The sequence below is a fragment of the Copidosoma floridanum genome, unplaced genomic scaffold (assembly GCF_036245765.1).
Source record: "Copidosoma floridanum isolate Cflo_tuat_1 unplaced genomic scaffold, Cflo_Japanese_pri ptg000006l, whole genome shotgun sequence".
NCBI classification, from domain to species: Eukaryota; Metazoa; Arthropoda; class Insecta; order Hymenoptera; family Encyrtidae; genus Copidosoma; species Copidosoma floridanum.
Window position 1 is genome coordinate 21,027,399 of NW_028321883.1, and position 20,404 is coordinate 21,047,802.

The 20,404-nt window shown below is 44.1% G+C and overlaps 1 protein-coding gene across 2 annotated transcripts in view; it reads right to left on the bottom strand.

The window, feature by feature from the left end:
* LOC106639464 (uncharacterized) overlaps positions 1–20,404 on the bottom strand; it is a 378,265-nt gene that overhangs the window by 133,846 nt on the left and 224,015 nt on the right. For both annotated transcript variants that reach the window (XM_089598472.1, XM_089598471.1), the window contains exon 7: positions 2,077–2,166. In XM_089598472.1, the coding sequence (XP_089454598.1) occupies positions 2,077–2,166 (90 nt within the window). The remainder of the gene's footprint in view (positions 1–2,076; positions 2,167–20,404) is intronic.

Below are 20,404 nucleotides of genomic sequence, written 5' to 3' on the forward strand. Positions count from 1 at the left end.
AAAAATAAAAATATGCATGAATAAACCACTATCCTTTTTACCTTTTTATTAAACGGTTAAACATAAGTTCTACGTTTCAAATTCACGAGCTTATATTTTGAACTAAAATTTTTAAAAAATAGTTAGCAATAAATACATTGGCAAATAATTAGGAAAACTTTAAGTCGTCAGATCAATTTATTGTGCCAATTTGGAGCAAGTGAGCTTGTTTAGAGAAGAAAAAAAAAACACACACACACACACATTCACAATATCTGTCACTTGCGTGGATGGACAATTTTTCAAGATGGATTGTTCAATTGCTTGAAATCGCTCTTGATGTTTAAATTCATCATATGGGTCCCTTAAGTAACGAATTTCTCTCTTAACGAGGATGCATCCCAATAAGTAATCGTACTTCCCATCGAACCGTTCTTGCGTACAATATCGAACGGTGAAAGGCCCGTTACAAAAAATGTACACACCACACTGGTGTGCACTCACGCATGTAATATAAAATAAATAACAACGCGGGGGGGGGGGGGGGCACTCGTGCAAGAGGACGTGTATACACGTGCGTGCGCGGGTGTGCCGTTCAGCTTCCGCATTTATTATATGATATACACTGTCCTCTTGCTTCGGTGGTGCGCGGCTTTTATACACGTGTCGACGTACCTGTTCTCGCGAGAGGAGACGACGGCTCAAGTGCAGCCGGGCCCGATAATGTTTGTCGCGTGCGGTGCAACAAGCGGGCAAAAAAAAATACATTTCTGATATATGTATCACAAACTCGTTCCGTCGCGTTGTACGAAACGTCTGAGGTATTCGATAAGCCCAGCTCTGCTCGCGAACGTAAAATTGTCACTTGCCATGCTTACATGCGGATGGATGATAAATAATGTTTTGAACAAAAATTTTGGCAAGAATATATACTACGACGACGGGTAGGATTTACGTGCTCTTCTGGTTTTTTTTTTTTTTTTCTTCAACATTCTTCAATATTCTGCGGTTTTACACACCTTCTTTGAAATTTATATGGAATAAGGACAGTTTGGTCTGTAACGAAAAATATTTAACACTAAATCTAAAACTACGGAAAAAAAGTAATCGCAGGGAGGCTTACACACCCCTTGCTTGCCAGTCAAAAACTACCCCATTAATAATTTGATTTCATCATTTTTTTGGTTACGTAGGACACTACTCAGAGTAACGTTTTCGAGAGCAAGCACTTACACTATGTACCGATCAAACCACGCAGATCGACTGATCGGTAATTATTTATTCGTGGTTTACGAATGTAAGTGTTTCAGCCACTTTTTATCCATCACTAGCAAACCAACAGGTATATATAATTTTTTTCGTCTGCCAATCAGGAGAAGGGTACGTGATACATTGTTCGTAAGACCGTTGTGCACGTGTCATAATATTTCAGCACCGATCGGTGAAGGAAGAAATTGCAAGCATCGACCAACAACCGCGTAAAAAGTCCGTAGTATTATATTGATCGAAAAAATAAAGAGCAAACCCTTATCCGTCTACAAGCTCATGCGTATACCAAATGAACTCCCGGTGTAATTGTACTTTCAACGCGAGATTCCTCGATCTCCGTGGGGCCTCCCCGGCTCTCGCACACTCCGCATACCCACACACTAACGGATCTCGCTCGCATTGCACACGCAGCTTATATATAAGCCCTCTCGGGTGTGCGGGCGCTCTTTTCATCGCGCGAATAGATGATTGGACGGCTTTGGCCGATTGTGCGAGGGGCCCCGTATCAACCGCGCAATACATTATGATATACATGCACGCGTGCGAGCAAGCCGCGCGTTGTTGGTATAGATACACGAGAGATTACGATCACGCGCAGCGAAGAAGAGCCCACCAACGTTCAACGAGGGTTTGTTGTATACGTTGTTGTTGCTTCGATCGATGTTCAGGAGGTATCGTTTCTGGATTTACATTTGTGCGTATTGTACCCTTGGCCCATTGTTTTTTTCAAGGGTAATAACGATTGCATTTATTTCAATCAAACGAATTTCTCCTGTTTTTACATAATTTTGATAATAAACATTGGTAAGAGTGCAAATAATGACAAACCTGGCAGCGACAGGCCACAGTTGAGGGTACGGTCGGAGATCTCGAGTATGCTCCTGGGCGGCGTCACCTCGTCTATCCGCTTCTTCGTGCCTGAAACACACAGCAAAAACGAAACGCTCGTCGTTATTGTTGCAAAACTCGTTCTTACACACACATGACTGTATATGCGCTAATCTACACCCTCGCATCTTTGCGGGTTCAAAGGGACAGCGCACTATATTGTACGTATACACAGCGGAGAGTTGAATTTTGTTTATTCCTCGTATTCATCGAAAACAACCGTATATAAATTAGGTACGGTGTTATAAATTTTTCTTTTTCTCCTCCTCACTTGTAATAAGACGAACACAGGAGGGGTTGATTTGCTCGGTGTTACGTGAGCGGGGCGATTTTTGACGGGGATTACCGTGTCGTCGCTGGATCTCCGGAGGATAGGGGGATTGACGTATGGAGGGAAGATCGAAGAAAGTGATATACACTCCGCGGGGTATTGCAAAAGGTCAATTATTATCGAGCCGCTCGGGCTGTGACGGAAGGACCTCTCGCTTTTCCCTCTAAATTTTAATTGGTCGCCTATCGACGCGAAGGAGATTATTTTTTCTCTCTCCACTCCATACTTGGGATTCGCGTGCACTTAAATTTCGAAAAGCCCGACAAGTCCCTCATTTCGTGCGATATTTTTCACGCGATCTCGCGTACACGTATAATTACAGCGATTGATTTTTATCCGAGCCCATCAAACGGTTTGACGTCTCACTCGGGCCCACGATGTACTTTTCCCAATTCACGCAAAAAAACGAAAGAGCTCCCCGAACAGGCGGAAGCCGAAACAACGCGTCGTATAATATATTGTACACAGGCGTGCACGAAAATCCCTGAAACACCGCGTTATTTACGAATCTCTCCCGGCCATAATTCCACCTTCTTCTTCGAAGACCGGAATAAAAGGGGGAAAAGCGCATCCCCCTCGTGACAGCTCTTGATCGACAGCGTAATCGATCGGCTCGCGAGTGCGACTCAAACATCCCGCGGCATATCGCTCCCGGGGTTTCTCCTCGACTGCAGTGTAATTTCAGCCTTGGCACGCACAGCGAGGTTCTTGCGCCTCTTTCCTCTGATGGAGCTGTTGGGTCACTCGGAGCCAAGGCACGCCGTCCTTTGGGGTTCTGATTAGGAAAATCTCATTTTTTTGCCATCACCATCTCGGTGTTGTGTGCAACGTTCAGGGAAACACACACGCGAGCGTGATTATTTATTGTTTCGCGGAAGCGCTTGTTTTGTCTCGATTTTATTTTTCCCCGTGACTTACGCTCTCGCGAAGAATAATCATATTCGCCGTGGCCTTCGATTGACGAAAGCTTTTCTTTTCCCGCCGCTCGAAAATTGAATGGATACAGCCCGGGATTCGAGACAAAAGGGAGAGAGAGAGAGAGATTTATTAGCGGAATCTCGTGAAAATTTCGTCACGGTGGGTACGATAATTTCTGATTTATTACGTATTGGGCAAGGCAATCATTGTGTTTGACGATCAGAGAGTCTTGTACTCTGCTGGAACGCACATCGAATACCTTTCGTCACCCTCGCAAAAAATCGGATGCAACGGAGGTGGAAAAAAGTACCCCACCCACGAGCTTTTCTCACGCGAATCTTGTAGTTTCGCGCGGAATCAATCTCTCACGCCAAGACAAAACTACTTGCACCAACTGTACAGCATTGGCTCGTTTATTTATTTTTTTTTTCTTTTACCACCCTGTCCCCTTGCTTTTAAGACAGTACAGGCTACAAGCTTCGTTTGTTCCGACAAACAAGAAGAGAAAACATTTGTATACTCTCTATCGCCGAGGATTTGTCGTTATTACGGCGTTACTTGTAAAAAAAAGACCCAAGCTTGGCAACAGTACACCGCATGGAGGTACAGTTACGAACTATTTACAGCCGTGCCGCTCGCGCGAGCTTTTACAGGCAATTAAGACCCTAAAAACTCTCCGATCGAACACTTTATTATTATTACGATCGCGCATCGTGGCCGATCCTCCGCGTCCCATCATTTATTCATCGCTCCTCACTTTCTCACGCGCTAATGCGGCTCGTGTCCTGCGCACCTATACCCGGGGAAGGTCCTTTGGCTCGGCTGATGGGCGTAAATCACGAGTCGCGCGGAAGTTGCGGGCAAACCTCTGTTGGCGCGTAATTTCGAAGATGCGCGCTTCCGAAGAGAGACAGGCTCGTTTAGCCAGAGATTTATACCCGCGCCCTGGAATTCCGAGCGTGCACTGTTCCGAAGGATCAAATAAGGGGGAAGCGCGGTGCCTTTGGGACGAGAAAGTATATGGTAATTCCTGTCGTGGCGACGTCAAGCCGATGATCTTGAGAAGAAATTTTACGCAACGCGTCGCCCCGTCCTCGTTAATTTGTATGGTTACACCTCCCCCCCCCCCCTATAACTAAAACCTGATCAAATGGCCAGCGAGAAACTCAATTTCCAATGGAGTTCCTGCAGCCGTAATCTCCGAAAGGACCCGGAGCGCAACGCCCACCAAACCGCAATGGACTCGAAAGTGAAACGCGAAATCAATCTTCCCACTCAACAACGACAGGGAGTGAGTGTATGTACGAGCCCATCACTCTCTCTCTCTCGGCATGCAGGTACATCCATCACTTGAATCGGGTCAAGGGTAGCGGTGGGATGTCAGTGGCGCATCATCGTCGTCATTGTCAACTGCGACATTGTACAATGTATATAACAGGACGGATGCTCCGCACGATGATCAGAGTGTTCCGCTACTTTTTTTTTTTTTTTGCCCCGACGCTCAAGGACTCTCGGGTGAGAGTTAATTACACCGGCTGGTCCTCTGTACTCGTGTATATGCGTTGTCGCGCATACAATTCGCGATGCTGATGGGACGGCCAAGGATTAGCTTTTTTATTTTGCAAAAAATGGTAGGTTTGCTATGAGACGTGTAGCTTGATTAGAAAAAAGTGGACCAAGTGTATATGGAAATTTAGACAAAGCCATGTGTTATCACGTTGTTCTTTGAGTGTGGGACTTTTTCTACTTTTATTTGTACATGACCTTTCATTTGAACTCTCTGTAAAGGTACGTGTGTTGCGTTGTGTGTGGACAACAAGGGTGAGGAGACAAAGCCAAAATTTGGGTAATAAGTGGGTGCATTGTATCCAGCCTATCATGATGCCTATACATTTTGTCATATGTAACAGACACGTGAATTTTATCGATTGATGAATATAATTTTTATGAGCTTACGAGGGGATGATTGATTTCGTAGTTGTAAAAATGAATGTTACACTTCGTGGGCGGATAAACGCAGAAAAATCATTCTCGAATAAACATGAATGTTATATGACAATAATCGATAAATAATGCCACAGGAGATTCATGCATTCGTGTAATGAATGGCATCGTAAATTTGTCCCGTCCAACCGAGAGTCATCTATTACAAGGAAATCGATGGCTTCTTTATTCTATTCGGAGCGCGAAGTTGTCGACAGAGTAGATTCAGTTAGACGCGAGGTACTTTTGCGTGTGGTGTATATAATATATTCTCTAAGGAACAGCTCAATTTTGAGCTGCATATACGTACATGGGTGTGTGTGTGTGTGTGTGTGTGTGTGTGTGTAGGCTTACACCCGCGGTTTTCCCGCTAATTGAACAACTCGTTTATAATAGGTACACTCATTAAACGCTAAACAAGATGCTAACGGGGCATTATTGGCGCGGAACGAGGAGGTGAGGAGAAGAAATGTGTATAGAAAAAGAAGCTGTATACGAGGCACCACAGAGGAGTTGTGGTTTACTTGTGTAATGAAAAAAAAAAAAAGAAGGAGATCCGAGTTTCAGTGTTTTTATGAACAATTGTGTATAAGTACACACGCCATAGCAACGGGAATATATTATCCATAGTCAATGTAAAACAATGAGCAATTCAAATACGGCCGATCGTAACGGCAACTTTTTTTTTCTTCTTTTTTTTTTTTTTTTTTTTTTACAAAGTGAGTCGTCACTTTTTAGTTAAATTGAAGTTGTTTGCTTTAGTTACACGTTGTCCTTATTTCTCACAGTTTTGGTATCCAATGTTCACCAAATGATTAAAACCGTCGAATGCCTCAACAAAGTGTCAAACAATACTTAAACATCAGTAAAAGCCATCATCGCTTTACAATTGTTGAAACACTTTTAGAAAAATCAACCATTCACGGAGTATGTATATCGAGGATAAACGAGAAACACATATGTATAAAGAGGTTCTGCAAGTCACACTCAACTCGAGCAATGAATTAACGACCAAAAAGTCCCGAAAACGCCACCGTTTATGCACACACGCATACCTACTCACACTACTCGATTCTCTGCATGATAATTGCACAGCAACAATATCGTTGACACAAATTTTTTGTTGCTCCCTCTCTCTCCGCGCGCGTAAGTATGTACACGCCATACAGCCGAACTCCAACGCTTCGAGCTCACAGCATATATACTTAATACGCATTGTAAGATGTACATACATGTATACCTTTCGATGCGATGATCAGCGACAAACTATCTTTCCCTGCCCATGAAACGTAAATCTCGAGTCGCCGCAATAAAATAACAGTGTGTACAGCCTTCGTGACAAGTATACAAGCATCGAGAGAAAAAAAAAGGGGGAGAATTCGGACCAGGAGATTATTCCACTGACGCAGGAGAAAACAATGGGGTCGTGACCGAGTGCAGTCTTCTTTTTATCATTATTATTGTTATTTTTTTTTTTCTTTGTACTTCCTACGTAAGTATGTTTGGTCGAAAAGGGAAGGCCGTTTATCATTTAGTTACATCGTGTCTTGCTATTGATCTCTTGGGTTGTCGTGAAACGTTCACCTACTCCATAAATGACGAAGAAAAAGTGCAAAAAAAGTGCCAAATTATTGACATTAATTTTTTTTTTTTTTTTTTTTTTTTTTTTTTCAATATCATTCCGTTAATAAGGAAAAAATTGTTTGCGATTCAACGATTTATATAATACCATTTTGACCAATTCCTCTTGTATATAATACGGTGCTCCGGGGAGCTGTTGTTTATCGAGGGTAGACTTGCGAAAAGAGACACATTTTACAGTAAACACTAAGCATGGAATTCGAAAAACAGTAATACCGTACATACATTCCCGTACAATGCACAATCGGATCTGATGCCACGTTGTATACCGGTTTTGTAAAATCAAGGACACGCACGTATACATATACGGAAAGATTAAGCGTTACAACGTTTCAATAACACGTAACGGAAACACGCGCGTATGGGGTGAAAAATTACGTCTCCGTATTCTATTGAAACACGCGACCGTACACGAAAACTATTAGCGAGGCTGCGAGAGCTCCGCAGATTCGAATCGAATTGAGATACTCTTAGCGTGCTCGGGAACGACTCTATCTCCGATCTGTTGAAAAATCGAGGTAATTCAATGAACACTCGCTCCATCCTTTTTCATTCTTCGGACAAATGCGCCTGGGAGATGCGAATCGTTGCATTGTGTACTGGCATAGCCAACCCTATAATGCACATGGGATATTTCAATTTGTCACCCCGACTCCCCGAATCTACACGTACACCTCGCTGTTAACACGAAATAATCGTTACATTAAAACCCATCGAGCAACAGAAAAGCATTCATCGCTGTCGAATGTAAAGTCAAGAGAGAGAGAGAGAGTCCAAACAAAGTCGTTGCCGATCGGGCATTCAATTAAAACGATCGTCAGCATCATCATCATCATGGGCCTCCTTCATTGTAAGCCGGCACGAAAAATCCAAACGACGACCGCGACCATAAACGGTCCCGCTCGATTCTCTCCCTCCCGCATCTCATTGGAATCCGCGCATTCATGCGGTCGTTCTCACACGGAGCCCTCTCTCTCTCGAGGGGGCCTCTTTTCACATAACCTTTGGCGCCCACAACCTACTAAGTAGTCGACAATCGCCCTCAAACGTTCGATCTATTGCTCGGTCGATCTCTGTACAGCCCATACAATAGTTGTTGGCCATGTGGAACACTGGGCCCACGATCGGATAATTATACGAGCGATTCTATGAAAATTCGTATCAGCCCCGTGGTTACAATAGACATGGAAGCTCTTATCTCATCCTAGGTTGTGGTTTTTGTACTGTTATATATGATGGTTATAGTTTAAAAAAGTATAGACGCGTTTTTGGGGCCATTTTTGAAAATTGTGTAAGTACTTTAACAAATTGCGGATTGACTCTCTTTTCCAGCTCAAAGAGTTTTAAATTTACTGAATGACAAAACAATGGCATCTGAGCTTATTACCAAATTTACCTACAATTTTTACTCTCTTAACGATACTTTCTTCTCTCTATAAGTTGCATCTTAAAGTCTTCACCCAAGTTTTGTGAACAATTTTTAAAGGTAAATATAGTCGGAGAAAAATGGCCCCACTGTCATTCACACGATAGGCACCAGAACCACACAATGGAATACTTTTCGTAGAAGTGCTATTGTACACGTACTCGCTTCGCGTGCGCTAAATAAAGCTGCCGTCAATATATACACATCTATACACACGTATGTATACCTACACGTGAGCATAATATGATCGTGCTTAAACGTCTAACGAGCTTTATTAGTCATAGTCTCGAAGTTACGTATTTACCGCTTACTTTATTTTCGATGGCCGGTACACAGCATAGCTCCCCGTTGTCCCGCATCCATCTCCTTTTGCTAAACAAACACCGCCTTTTATCCCATTCACATAGATTAGACGACGCCGTTCAAGAATTTATACACACGGCGCACAAAACGACCCGCGAGAGGCACCCAAGCGTGTCTGCAGATATTCGCGTTCGATAATAATGACATTATGCGAGGAGGAAAGACACGGGGAGTAAGAGATGACGCGGTTCCACTGGGGTTTTTGCTAATTAACCAAAAGGATTTTTTGAAACGCGGAACGCTTACTTACATACTTGTCGTATGTATACACGTACGCTTGGGAATCGGGTATCTCTGTGCACGGGAAGAGCAGTGATTTATTGGGGTACAAAGTGTACACGCTTGTATACTCACGTGCATCTTTTTCTTCTTTCTAGATCAAATCGGTTATTCAGACTATTGTGAAACGAATCGCCGTGTAATTAAACATCGTTACGCTGTTCGTGTACCCATTTAGGTACCACTCGAATGTTTGGGCGTGCGGGTATATTATACAACGATCGCATCGCCAAGGCGTTATTTAACAAAACTTTTCTCCCCAGCCCCTCTCTGGCATCATTATCCAGCACCCCTTCCACCCTTTTTCCACATCGAAACTCGTCAAGCATTTTCCTTCCCTAGATACCATTTTTCATTACTCTCGTGACAAGTTCCAAGAGCAATCTCCTCCCACTCGGTGAGTTATGCCCGCCAACGGAATCACGATACCTCGGCACGCGCGCCCTCGAATCAACATAATTTTCTAGGTTTCCAGGTTCCCGAGTCTCCAGCAGCCCCGTCCATAATTCCCCGCCGAGATAATAAATCTCCGCATCTCCCCGGAGGCGTCTTCTTCTTTCCCTCGCGCGCACGTGTGTGTACGCCCGATCTCTTCCTCGCACACAGAAGCGCGCGTACGACGAGGCCTCTAGAACACGTCTCGCGCGCGATTATCGAAAGTCGCCCGTGGAAATGCCGCTTTTTTTTTTTTTTTTTTTTTTTTTTAATTTCCAGCCCCTCTCTCCGGGTATATACATTGCGCCCGTAAACGGCGCACGCAACGTCGTATGTGCCGATCGGTAACGCTACTCCGCTCGGCAGCAGCGCGGGATCATTGACATAATGGTCGAATTGATATTCGAGGAGGAGGAGGTTGTCCGATCGAGGTCGATGATATACAAGCGGCACTCGGTGTGGATGCAATAGGTGAGTTCGATGCGCTTACCTGCATCGGGAACGGGTTCTCTCTCGACCTCCTCCTCCTCTCTCCTTCTATCGAATTTGCAAGTTGATGATGTTTGCTCTTCCGTACCGGTTCGGGAGCGTTTGATAGCAATAATTAGGCGACGAGAGGACTTTTTTTCTCTCTTCGTATTCAAATTTCATCGATAGCCGGAGGTTGAAAAGTGAATAAAATAATTTAAATAAAAAAGAGTACCGTTTTAGCGTACACGCTTATTTACATCAGCTTGTACACGGGTATATTTATTACATACGCTCGTAGCGTAATTGGAGTTTTTATTGTTTTACCGGAATATTGTGAATCGTTGTTTTAATGACACGTGATTCACTTGCGCTGTGCTCATAATTCACGGGAGCTGATGAAAGTTGACTGGATAAAAAAAGCATACACCTCGTAATACCGTCAATTACTGTGACACGTAGGGACCTCTGTAAATATCGGTTTGTACGAATGTATTTATTTACAAAAAAAAAGTTTACGTGTAGTGGAACAAGTAAAGCTTGCAAGCTGTAATCGTGTCAGGGGTGCACGAGCTATATTTGCATTTTTTTTTATTTTACTCGCAGTGCGTAAGTGTTTCGAAATCGTTTAATTTCAATTTCAACTTGGCTATCGATCGATTTATCGATAAGAGAGCCCCTCTCCGTTGAGGTATATACTTATTAAATCATCAAGCATGAATACACGTATAGGTATATAAATGTATACCGTTATCGCTCGAGCTTGCGTCTCTTGATCCATTGATTTATAATCAGGTAATTGAAAATTAGAAAGATTACGATCGTTAAACGATTAAATCAATCGCCAACGCTGAAGTTAATTAATATAGTACGCATTTGAGAAAAAAGTCATCGATACAACAACCGGGACAATGGAATTGGCTGCTAATTCTTATGGGATATTTTTTTTTTTTTTTTAATCTAAAAAGTAACAAAGCTCGGAACCATGTGTAATATATTTAATCCGCACTGCAATGAAAAACAAAATTCCAAAAGTTTGGCAGTCAACTGGAAAAAAAAAGAAATGGCCCACGAATCAATAAATCGCGTGAACCGATTCACACGCTCGCTCGGTTAACCCAAATATGATGGACCTTAGCGACGGATTTCCACAATCAATCTCCCCGTGCACATAATATATACGTGTAGGTAATAAAATCCGTGTATACCAAGCCTCGTGTCCTTCTTCCACGCCGAAAATTGATTTCTTTTCCCTCGCACTCGAGCGAGATGTTCGCGGGCTAGTCGTAAATAAGCCGGCCCGATTAATTAAAGCCCCGTCGGAGAAAATCGGGCCCGCCTCCTCCGAGGCCAAAATTGCCAGTTTCGCGTCCAACCCCGTGCATAAAAATTGCACCGGCCACCGTACCTCCTTTACGACGTGTTTGGAATTTGGTGAAATATTATTACGAGAGCCTCTGTTGCTTGAATGAAAAGTTTCTTACAGGCACCCGAAAAAAAGGGCAGATGACCGCGACGATGATCATGATAATGATGGTGAGTGGGGGGCGCTTTGATTAACTTGAAACAGGTGTTGTCGTCGCGGTGATGGTACGGAATACAAGGAATTTTTCTGGTTGGCCGTGAAAAATGCAGCTGTAACAGTTTGTTCGCTTCCTTGCCACACGCGGTTGTCGATTTCTCTCTCCTTTTTTTTTTTTTTTTTTTTATCTTTTGGTCTTTTCGAGTCGTTGAGGAGACGGTGATTGATTTTTTTAAATTTTCATCATGTTGTACACACAGTTACTCAGTATATATTATGTAACGTACTTATCGCAAGCTTTTGCGATACATTTTCATCGCCAGCATCAGCGAGTGCTGTGAATTTTAGACAATCAAGCTGGTTTTTGATCATTGATTGGGAGAAACGCGGTGGCGCGAGATCTTCCGTCAAAATTAATAAATCTCTTGATTACCGGATCCGTCTCAAGCAAACCCTGCTCGCATGCGCAAAAAAAGCCGTATTGAATACGTCGTAGCTAAGAAATAAAAATAAAAAAATTTACAACAAAGATAATGGCCCTGAGCGTGTAATTAAGGCAAGGGGTGCACACCAGAGATTTATAAGGAAGCCCACTGTGTAATCACGATGCAAGGCTGCACACGCAACGGCAGTGCAGAGAAAACAATGATCGGAGGGGTCCTCCCTCTTCTCTTGGGAGAGTTTAGTTCTGGCAATTTGGCTGGGCCACCGGGCCATACAAGCACGTATACGTATATACTGGATTATGATGGTGCTCGTGAGGGGAAACAATAACGCAAAGTGGACGTCGTTTAGGCTCCGCACCAACCACACGAGAATTTAATTCAATCTTTAATTTTGTGGGTCCGATCATTCGTCGTCAATTAACATGTTTGCCAAGAGCAAGTTTGTTAATTCAATCCATATTTAAAAAAACAAAAAAATTCATCCATGTACTTGTTATTCCTCTATCATTTTTTTTTTTTTTTTTGCTCAAAATCATTTATCAACATTTCTCGGAACGTTCAAGCACAAAGTGACGACTACCGGCGACATGAGGCCGGCTGTATACTTTACGGCGCAAATAAAACACTCTCGCGCGTAGCTCGCGAAAAACCACTTAAACCCGCAAGTTGTTTCGTTTCGACCGCAAATCTTCCTTCGACAGGCGTTGCTGAATCAGTGACCCTTCCACATCGTCGTAAAACAACTTTCGGCGAAGAAAAAAAAAAATTTTTTTGTTCGTTGATTCATATCGCGAGTTCATTTGTAATCTAGTCTCGAAAATCCTTTGACCCCACTTAACGCAAATCAACTTACAAATTAACGCGTGACATGTGCCTATTGAAAAGAAAAAAATATTCCTCACACCCAACTGCTCGTAAGATCATTATAATCGCATAAATTCCACAGCGTCCACGCCGAAGTGAAGAAAAAAAAAAAAAAAAAAAAAAAAAAAAAAAAAAAAAAAGAAACACGTATATCTGATACAAAATAAATCAGCAGCCTCTCGACACGCATATATATTTATACATCTGCGTACACTCTGGCAAAGAGAGAAAAGTTCCTTTCGTGCCGTAACGTGTAAGCGCGCGGGGCCGCACAAAAGAATAAAAGCCAGCAGCGGCAACTCTCATTAACATTTCAGTGCCGGCGCTGCTGAATCTCGACCGGCTAATTGGACTCGGAGGCGCGCGACCGCAAAAATTGAATTATAGGTACCCTCGTCTCGCGAGCGTGTACAACAATATGTATATATTTATACCCCTCGGTGTAATAACACTCGATGCTCGAACGTGAGACCCTTCAGTCGCGGTGCATAATGAAAATCGACAATCGATGTAGTAGTTGCATGTACATCACAAAAGCACATGTATCGATTAAAAAAAAATTTATACACACGTACATGTACATGGTACTTTGCGAGCTTTGGCTAATTCGAGGCAAATTCAGGGGGGAGGGGGCGCGATGCATTAATCAAAGAGCCACGCGGAGGATCGACGGCAATTCATTGATTCATACGCGAGATATGGGAACTCGTAAACGCGCATAGCGCGTTAATTTCTCGACTGACGTGGTTTTAACGAGCTGCGCGTTTGTGTACGTGCCGTCTTATTCTTTTTTATTTTTTTTTTTTTTTTTTGTTTATTTGGGTTAAACTTTTAATACAATTTTTTTTTTCTTTTTCGTAAAAAACAGAACAAAGATGCGCCGTGCTACAAAGTTCTTAAGAGGCGCTTTAATTGAGCGGGTTATAGCTTTTTTTTTTTTTTTTTTTTGCTTCCAGCGCACAGCCATGTGTGTCCCGTAAAATGAGTAATTACCACCTTTACATTTAACGAGACGGTGAATACTTTTTGGAGAGAAACAGCATGTTTTAATTAACCAAACGTCATTTCTTTTTCGACACCTCTGCGATGATACAGACATTTTAAACAATCAACGTCAAAGGCGAGAAAAAAGTAAAAATGTATTACAGTATAATAATAAGACAACTATTCCTATAGCCAATATGTTAATCGCAACCCTCACACAGATCCAAATGACCTCTCCGCATAAAAGGTCGTATAGTCCATTGACGCGCTCACTGCTTCCGCATGAAGATTAGCGCCAGTGACTAATTGGAAAGAGCAACGCGGGGTCCGATACCTATACCAAGTTAAGAATCGCTATGGGGAGGTACACGAGGTAGGAAAACGTCACAGAGAAACGCGAGAGTAGAGATCCCGTGTCTTTGGACGGTGATTGATTGCTCTCGTTAACTCTGGCGTTTGATGCGTGCGATGCATCTCGTTTATACTCGTAGTGTATAATCCATTGGGTTTTGCTAAAAAGCCAAAATCACAGAGAGTCAATTGCACGCATTTTGTTCCCGATACCGGAATGTACTTGGGAGTTTCTAAAACGAACCCAAAACAAACAACCAAAAAAACCCCTGCCCGAGTCTCCCACCGATTTTTCGCTCCAGAATCGGTCACACGGGGTACACACACTGCACGTACGGAGTTCCCGAAAAGTTTTCACCTACTTCCCCAGTACCACACTCTCATTATCGGCTAATCGGCTCCGCGACCGTAATTAGAAACACTTAAACGTTCCTCCCCCCTTCCCTCCCGCCTCGTGCAACCGGTCGCTAATTGCTCCCAAGCCCGTGCACAGAACGCCCGTATACATTCGCCGGAGAAAAGTCACGGCTGTGCCCTCCTCCTTCGCGTGATAATTCTCATTCGAGTCATGCACGTGTGTGCACACCGGCGATGCTCTTCTTCTTCTTCTTCTTCGCGAGAATTCGACGAGAGCCCGGATTATCCAGTTTCCATTTGTGCGGCTCTAATTGCTTCCGTTGCTCCGTTGTTGCACACAAATATACATGACTGTATGGTGAATGCGCGCCACGTATATATAAGTGCACGCGCCAGATTTTCAAGGGACACCCTGCGTATACATAAGAATCGGGTGTACATAGTGGATCGTCCCGAGGATTAAAAGGCGAGTTTTTCGGGCCGAATCCGCGCCCGACACGATGAAATGCTTATCCAACTCATTTGAGGAAAGCACTTTTTGTCGCAAGACCGAGTGTACTTTTTGCCCGCGTCTGCGCTCCACCGTCGGAATTCATTTTAGAGCGAGTCTCTCGTACTCGGTATAGAATAGCGCACTTCTCGCATCTCATGAATACATGTGTGAACCGACAGATACCGAGTTACCCTTGTGTTCCGAAAATTTAATCCTCCCCCTCGTGAGTTAGCATAACCATAATACCTGCACATCCGAAAGTCATGACCATCCAATGGCTCTCATTTTGTCTTTCTCATTGTTTCCTCGCAACAACACCATACGCATAACATGCAGTACACACACGTGCAAAACACCATAGCATCCATCCATCCGTATCTCTTTCTCTCTGCAGCGAGCCATCTCTTATTGGCCTACATACCTAGCGAGCGAGTGTGCGCTATGTCCCAGATCTCATTGGAGCGCCAGTCACTCGCTGTGTACAAAGCCTAATGAATCGGCTTCTTGGACGATTTTCCATCATCATTTTCGCGAATCGGTGGAAAACCGGACGATGAACTGTTTAAGCACAGTTTGATTAACGAGGCGCTTGCGTTCGTTCGCCTCTTCTTTTTCCGGGTACACCTTATATTCTATATAGTGCATCGTTTGCACGCGTCGCGTAATTACTTAAGCGTCGGCGTGACGCTCGTGTCTTGTGTGCAAGTGTCATGGTACGCACTTGGAGGCGCGCGTGCGGTAAAAAGCTTGCACCTCCGATCGAGACGATTTTTCTTTTCTTGCGCCGATGCTCGATAGATGCAGGCACCGATCTAATACGGCGCTCAGCGGCAAAGAGAGTTTATAGCTTTTTTTTCCTTTTCCAGCGATTTACGGCCATCGACGAGGATGGCAAAAGTTTTAATCTAATTGTTTATTGAGCTACTCAGCGCCACGCAGTTTTACCACGACTCTATATGTGCTGCTCGGGTACCAACTCGCGATGATCCAGGAAGGACAGTCGTACACTTTTTTTTTTTTTTCATGCCATACGCATGGTATCGAAATATGTAGATGAATCCTGGAGGATCCGCCTCTTATTGCTCGCACACGAATTTGATGTCACCATAAACAAGATTGGTCCAGCGGATCCATATACGAGCCGAGAAAAATATTTCAGTGCAAGAATCTCAGCGACATAACATATAGGTATAGAGAGAGAGAGTGAGAGAGTCAAACAACGGAAACATAATCCTTGTTGCGCGGACAAGTGTCGAACGCAGGTATATGTGTGTGTACAGGAGAAGGGGGATGGGACTCGGTGGAAGCGATTCGACGCGCTCGTCGCAACGGCGCGCGTTATCATCTTGGATCGGCCATCCGCGTTGGCGTGACGAATAGAGGCCTCCGCTTATCACCGCGATCGAGATTTCCCACCCTCCCCCCTTCCCGTCCCCGTTCGACCGTAAGAAATCCTCGATCGCCGTGTGTGCACGTATATATGTATACCTATACACACGTGCAGAAAAGAGCGAAACACGAAACTCGCGGGAGAAGAGCTCGCGAGAAGTGTGTTTATTCTGTGTAGCTATATACATGATACACGTACATCTATAAGCTACTGCTGGGCTACCACTGCCATTGCTTTTACAACTGTATATAGGCTGCACATGGTCCGTGGAAAAGCATATTGTCTGTCGCGTGGCCGCGAGAATTGAGCGCGGGAGAGTTTTGCTGCGCCTCTCCCGGAGCACTGGTATACACACATACAAACACAAGTGACTTGTTTCCCGGCCTACATTATTTCAGGTGGAAAAAACGAATTTTTCTCTCTCCTTTCGATACTTCTCCTCCCTTCTCCCCCCCCCCACATCCCTATTTTTAGAGGCTCTCCGGGTGTATGTATACCATGGGATAAGTAAGGAGATACGATGCACGATTACACTTGTCCAATGAATTATATCTTCAGAGAGAGAGAGAGGGAGAGGAGATCGATTATCCGTTAACCAGGGGAAAATCGCTTAATTAGACGGAAAAGGGAATTTTCCTCGGATTTGCGGAATCGTCATGTCCGATTTGTATAGATAATGGTTTCGGAGTAGTGGGTTGTTGCATATGTGTTTACGAGTTGCCGGATTTATGGTTGCAAAATGTTTTCCGTTTGTTTGGATGAATTAATTCTCGAAGGGCTTCGAGTGAGTCGGTCGGACAGTAAATTTTTTGATTCGTGAAAAAAAGTACGTAGAGAAACATTGTGCATGGACATGAAAATAGAAAAAAGGAGCGAAAAAATAATAACGAGTGATCAAGACTTCAGGTAAGCTTTTATTCATTCCCGTTTGGTCATTTTTAACGAAAACTACCGCCACTATACACACAATGATCGTTAAGCTAAGAGTGCAAGGTTAAGGTGTACACGCAGGGCTGATAACGGGCTCACCACACGGGCAATCACACGGATCATTGGGCAGGAGGGAGCGCGCACGTTGACAAGCGATTTAGTAAGCCAATGTATGGGCCCATTACGGGCGTTTCCAGCAATTAAAACGAGTCTGCCCTTCCTGATAATCGGTTTCTCGTCGAGCTGATTTTTTTCCCCCTCAACGTAAATGAAGTACACATTGGTGTGGTCGCTAGAGTATACGGACCATCAAAACCACAGTGCCAGTACACAATTTAGGTCGAGACGAATGCGTTACTTATAACTGATAATTTACATCTGAAATAAAATTGCACCTTTGTTGGAGAACTGTAAATCGCCATTGATCGAACTATGAATAAATCAGAGAGATTGAAAATAAAGTAAACGGGGTTAGCATTGATTATTTTTTCCTTTTACATTTTTTAATATCTACTTGATATTATCTTTTTTTTAGTAATACACTGACAAAGAAGGAATTATTTAGTTAGAAGAAAACAAAACGTTGAATTCGAGCTCGAGTGGTTATTAATAGTGGACAATGGCTCGGACAATGACGAGCGAGCGCATAAAGGATAATCAGATCACGGCAGAGTGAAACTTAATCGAATAAAGGCGTTATGTGCAATCAAGTTTGGTTTAGTTTATTTTTTCATCACTCGAAAGTGAAACAAAAAAAAAAAAAAGTTCCAAATTAAAGAGACTTCAACTAATCGAAGTGCTTGCACGAGTGGGAGCGAAATCGATCGCGTGTAGCGTGCCGCACACGTTAACATCTCTACGCCCTCGAGATAAACGTCGCGTGTGCAATCGACCTCTGCCCCCCCTCTTTTTTTTTCGTGATCGAGTTGAAGAGCTGCAAAGTGTAATTGAACCAAGATGTCAAGTGGACAACCGAAAAGACTATTTTCCCCCCTTTTTCTTCACTTACAACGTGATTTACCAGACCCAATGGCTACAGGTGTACTCTGAACTCGAGGCTATATTCAAACACGCCGTGCCACACCGCACACAGGCCCATCCTTGTCAATCCATCCAGTGAAAGACGCGCTATTTGTCGATCCCTCCCCTGCAGTGACATCCAGCTCACGCCAGCCGTCAACTTGTATCTTCTCCGGATGAGTATAGGTACGACCAAGACCTTTGCACCACTTAGCAGGAGCTAGAGGCTAGAACCACCACATCCCCGGCGGCCCGAGTTTACAGCGCGACTCTCCGTCGCCATTATCTCGTCTCCGCGGCTCAGCCGGCCAACAAGCCCAAGACACGTCACTGTGTTTCTTGGGGTTCGTTGCTCCCCGCGCCGAGCACTTGCACAGCTCGTGAGATCTTTACTGCTCGCGTGCCCGCCACCCTCGAGTCATCGCTGATTGAAAGTGTCCCGGTCGGTGATTATTTCATCACCAAACGAGCACGCGCGCTTATTGCACATGAGCCTCACGCAATAGTTAGAGGACCCTTCCGGGGTGAAGCATGTGTGTTCGGGTGATAATCATCCTTTGTCCGCAGGATTCGTTTAATCTTTCGATAATTGCGGTACATTACACGCGTATTATACATATGACGTCATATTGCCGGGATGAATGTAACGCTCGTTGGCAGTTTGTTACAATATTTTGTCCCGCGTGCGGTTCCTCGCAATAACTGCGGTCTCCACCCACTCGGTTGCGTGTACCCAAGCGATTTACCTCGAAGCATGTAATACAGCGGTACAGTTGTCGGTGGGGCAAAGGGCACGCCGCTTCGTTATCGCGGGCGACGTGTAGACCTCGCGTTTCCTCACACCCGAGCACCTACACTTGATTATAGGTCAGCCCCGTACAAAAGCTTATATCGCGCGTGGGCGCGCTGTCGGTTCCGCTTTGTGAGATATTGCGACCGGAAAATGATTGTGCTTTATCGAGACTCTGGGACGAGAGTGTCCTTTTTCTTCGATTGGCCGGATTGATCGTTCATCTAATAGTTATTGGCTCGCGTGAGTTTTGCTTTATGGAAGGTTACGGCTAGTGGAACTGTCGAGGCTCGGTGGTACTTTTTTTTTTCTTCTTTTCGACAAAGGTGTCCTTTATGAGCCTTCGAATTCCCGGTGAGGTGAATTGTTTACTTTTTAATAACATATAGTTTTATTTCTTGAATAAATTTTTACGTAATCGTATGAGTATCTGCAGCACAAACGATCACCGGTAACTTTTGGCCCGTTGATTATTGTAAAACGCGTGTCGGCCTATTTTCCTCTTTTCCTTCTCCTGCACGACCGACCCAACCGAGCGACTCAACTTTTTTTTTTTTTTTTTTCCCTACAACGGCTCGAGCGGAAGAAGAAGTGCACTTGCATACCAACGACGCGCGGCAATTAAAATCCACTCAGAAGAGCTCGCGCTTTCGCCATCGGAACGACAAACCTATCCTACGTATACGCGAGACAACGAGTGTACATACACGCGTCCAGTATATAATTCCCAACATAATATGATATACATGTATGTACATGTACGCGTGTGTTGGTGACCTGATCTCGCATTTTAATGTCACCATGGCGGTATTAAGCGTCGGACTAGACGAAATGCAGTCGGGTTGCATTCCCCAGCCAGTCTTTTTGCACAATCGTCTAGCGCGTGCGTGTACCTCCCGTACGCGTATATAACACATTTAGCTTATCCTACACACGTTGCTGGTAATAGGCCGTAGAAGCAGGACCTCGCGACGCACGCGTGCATATAGCCACCCACGCAATTCTACGCAGCTGATAAAATAGTCAGCCACACCCTTATACTTTGTATACACAGGTACGTACGTGACCTATTGTGGATACATGTATGCATATGCATCTACACGCGATGTGAGAGATTCGCGCGTTTTATAAGCGGCTCGCGTTTCATCCTTTGTCTTCTCGCTTCTGAACGTGTATGTACTGTATAACACGCGGGTGTATGATGTCGGACAAGGTCCCTTTATGTAGAGCTCACGGATGGATGGGTGGGATGGGACGTACACCCATAATACGCTCAA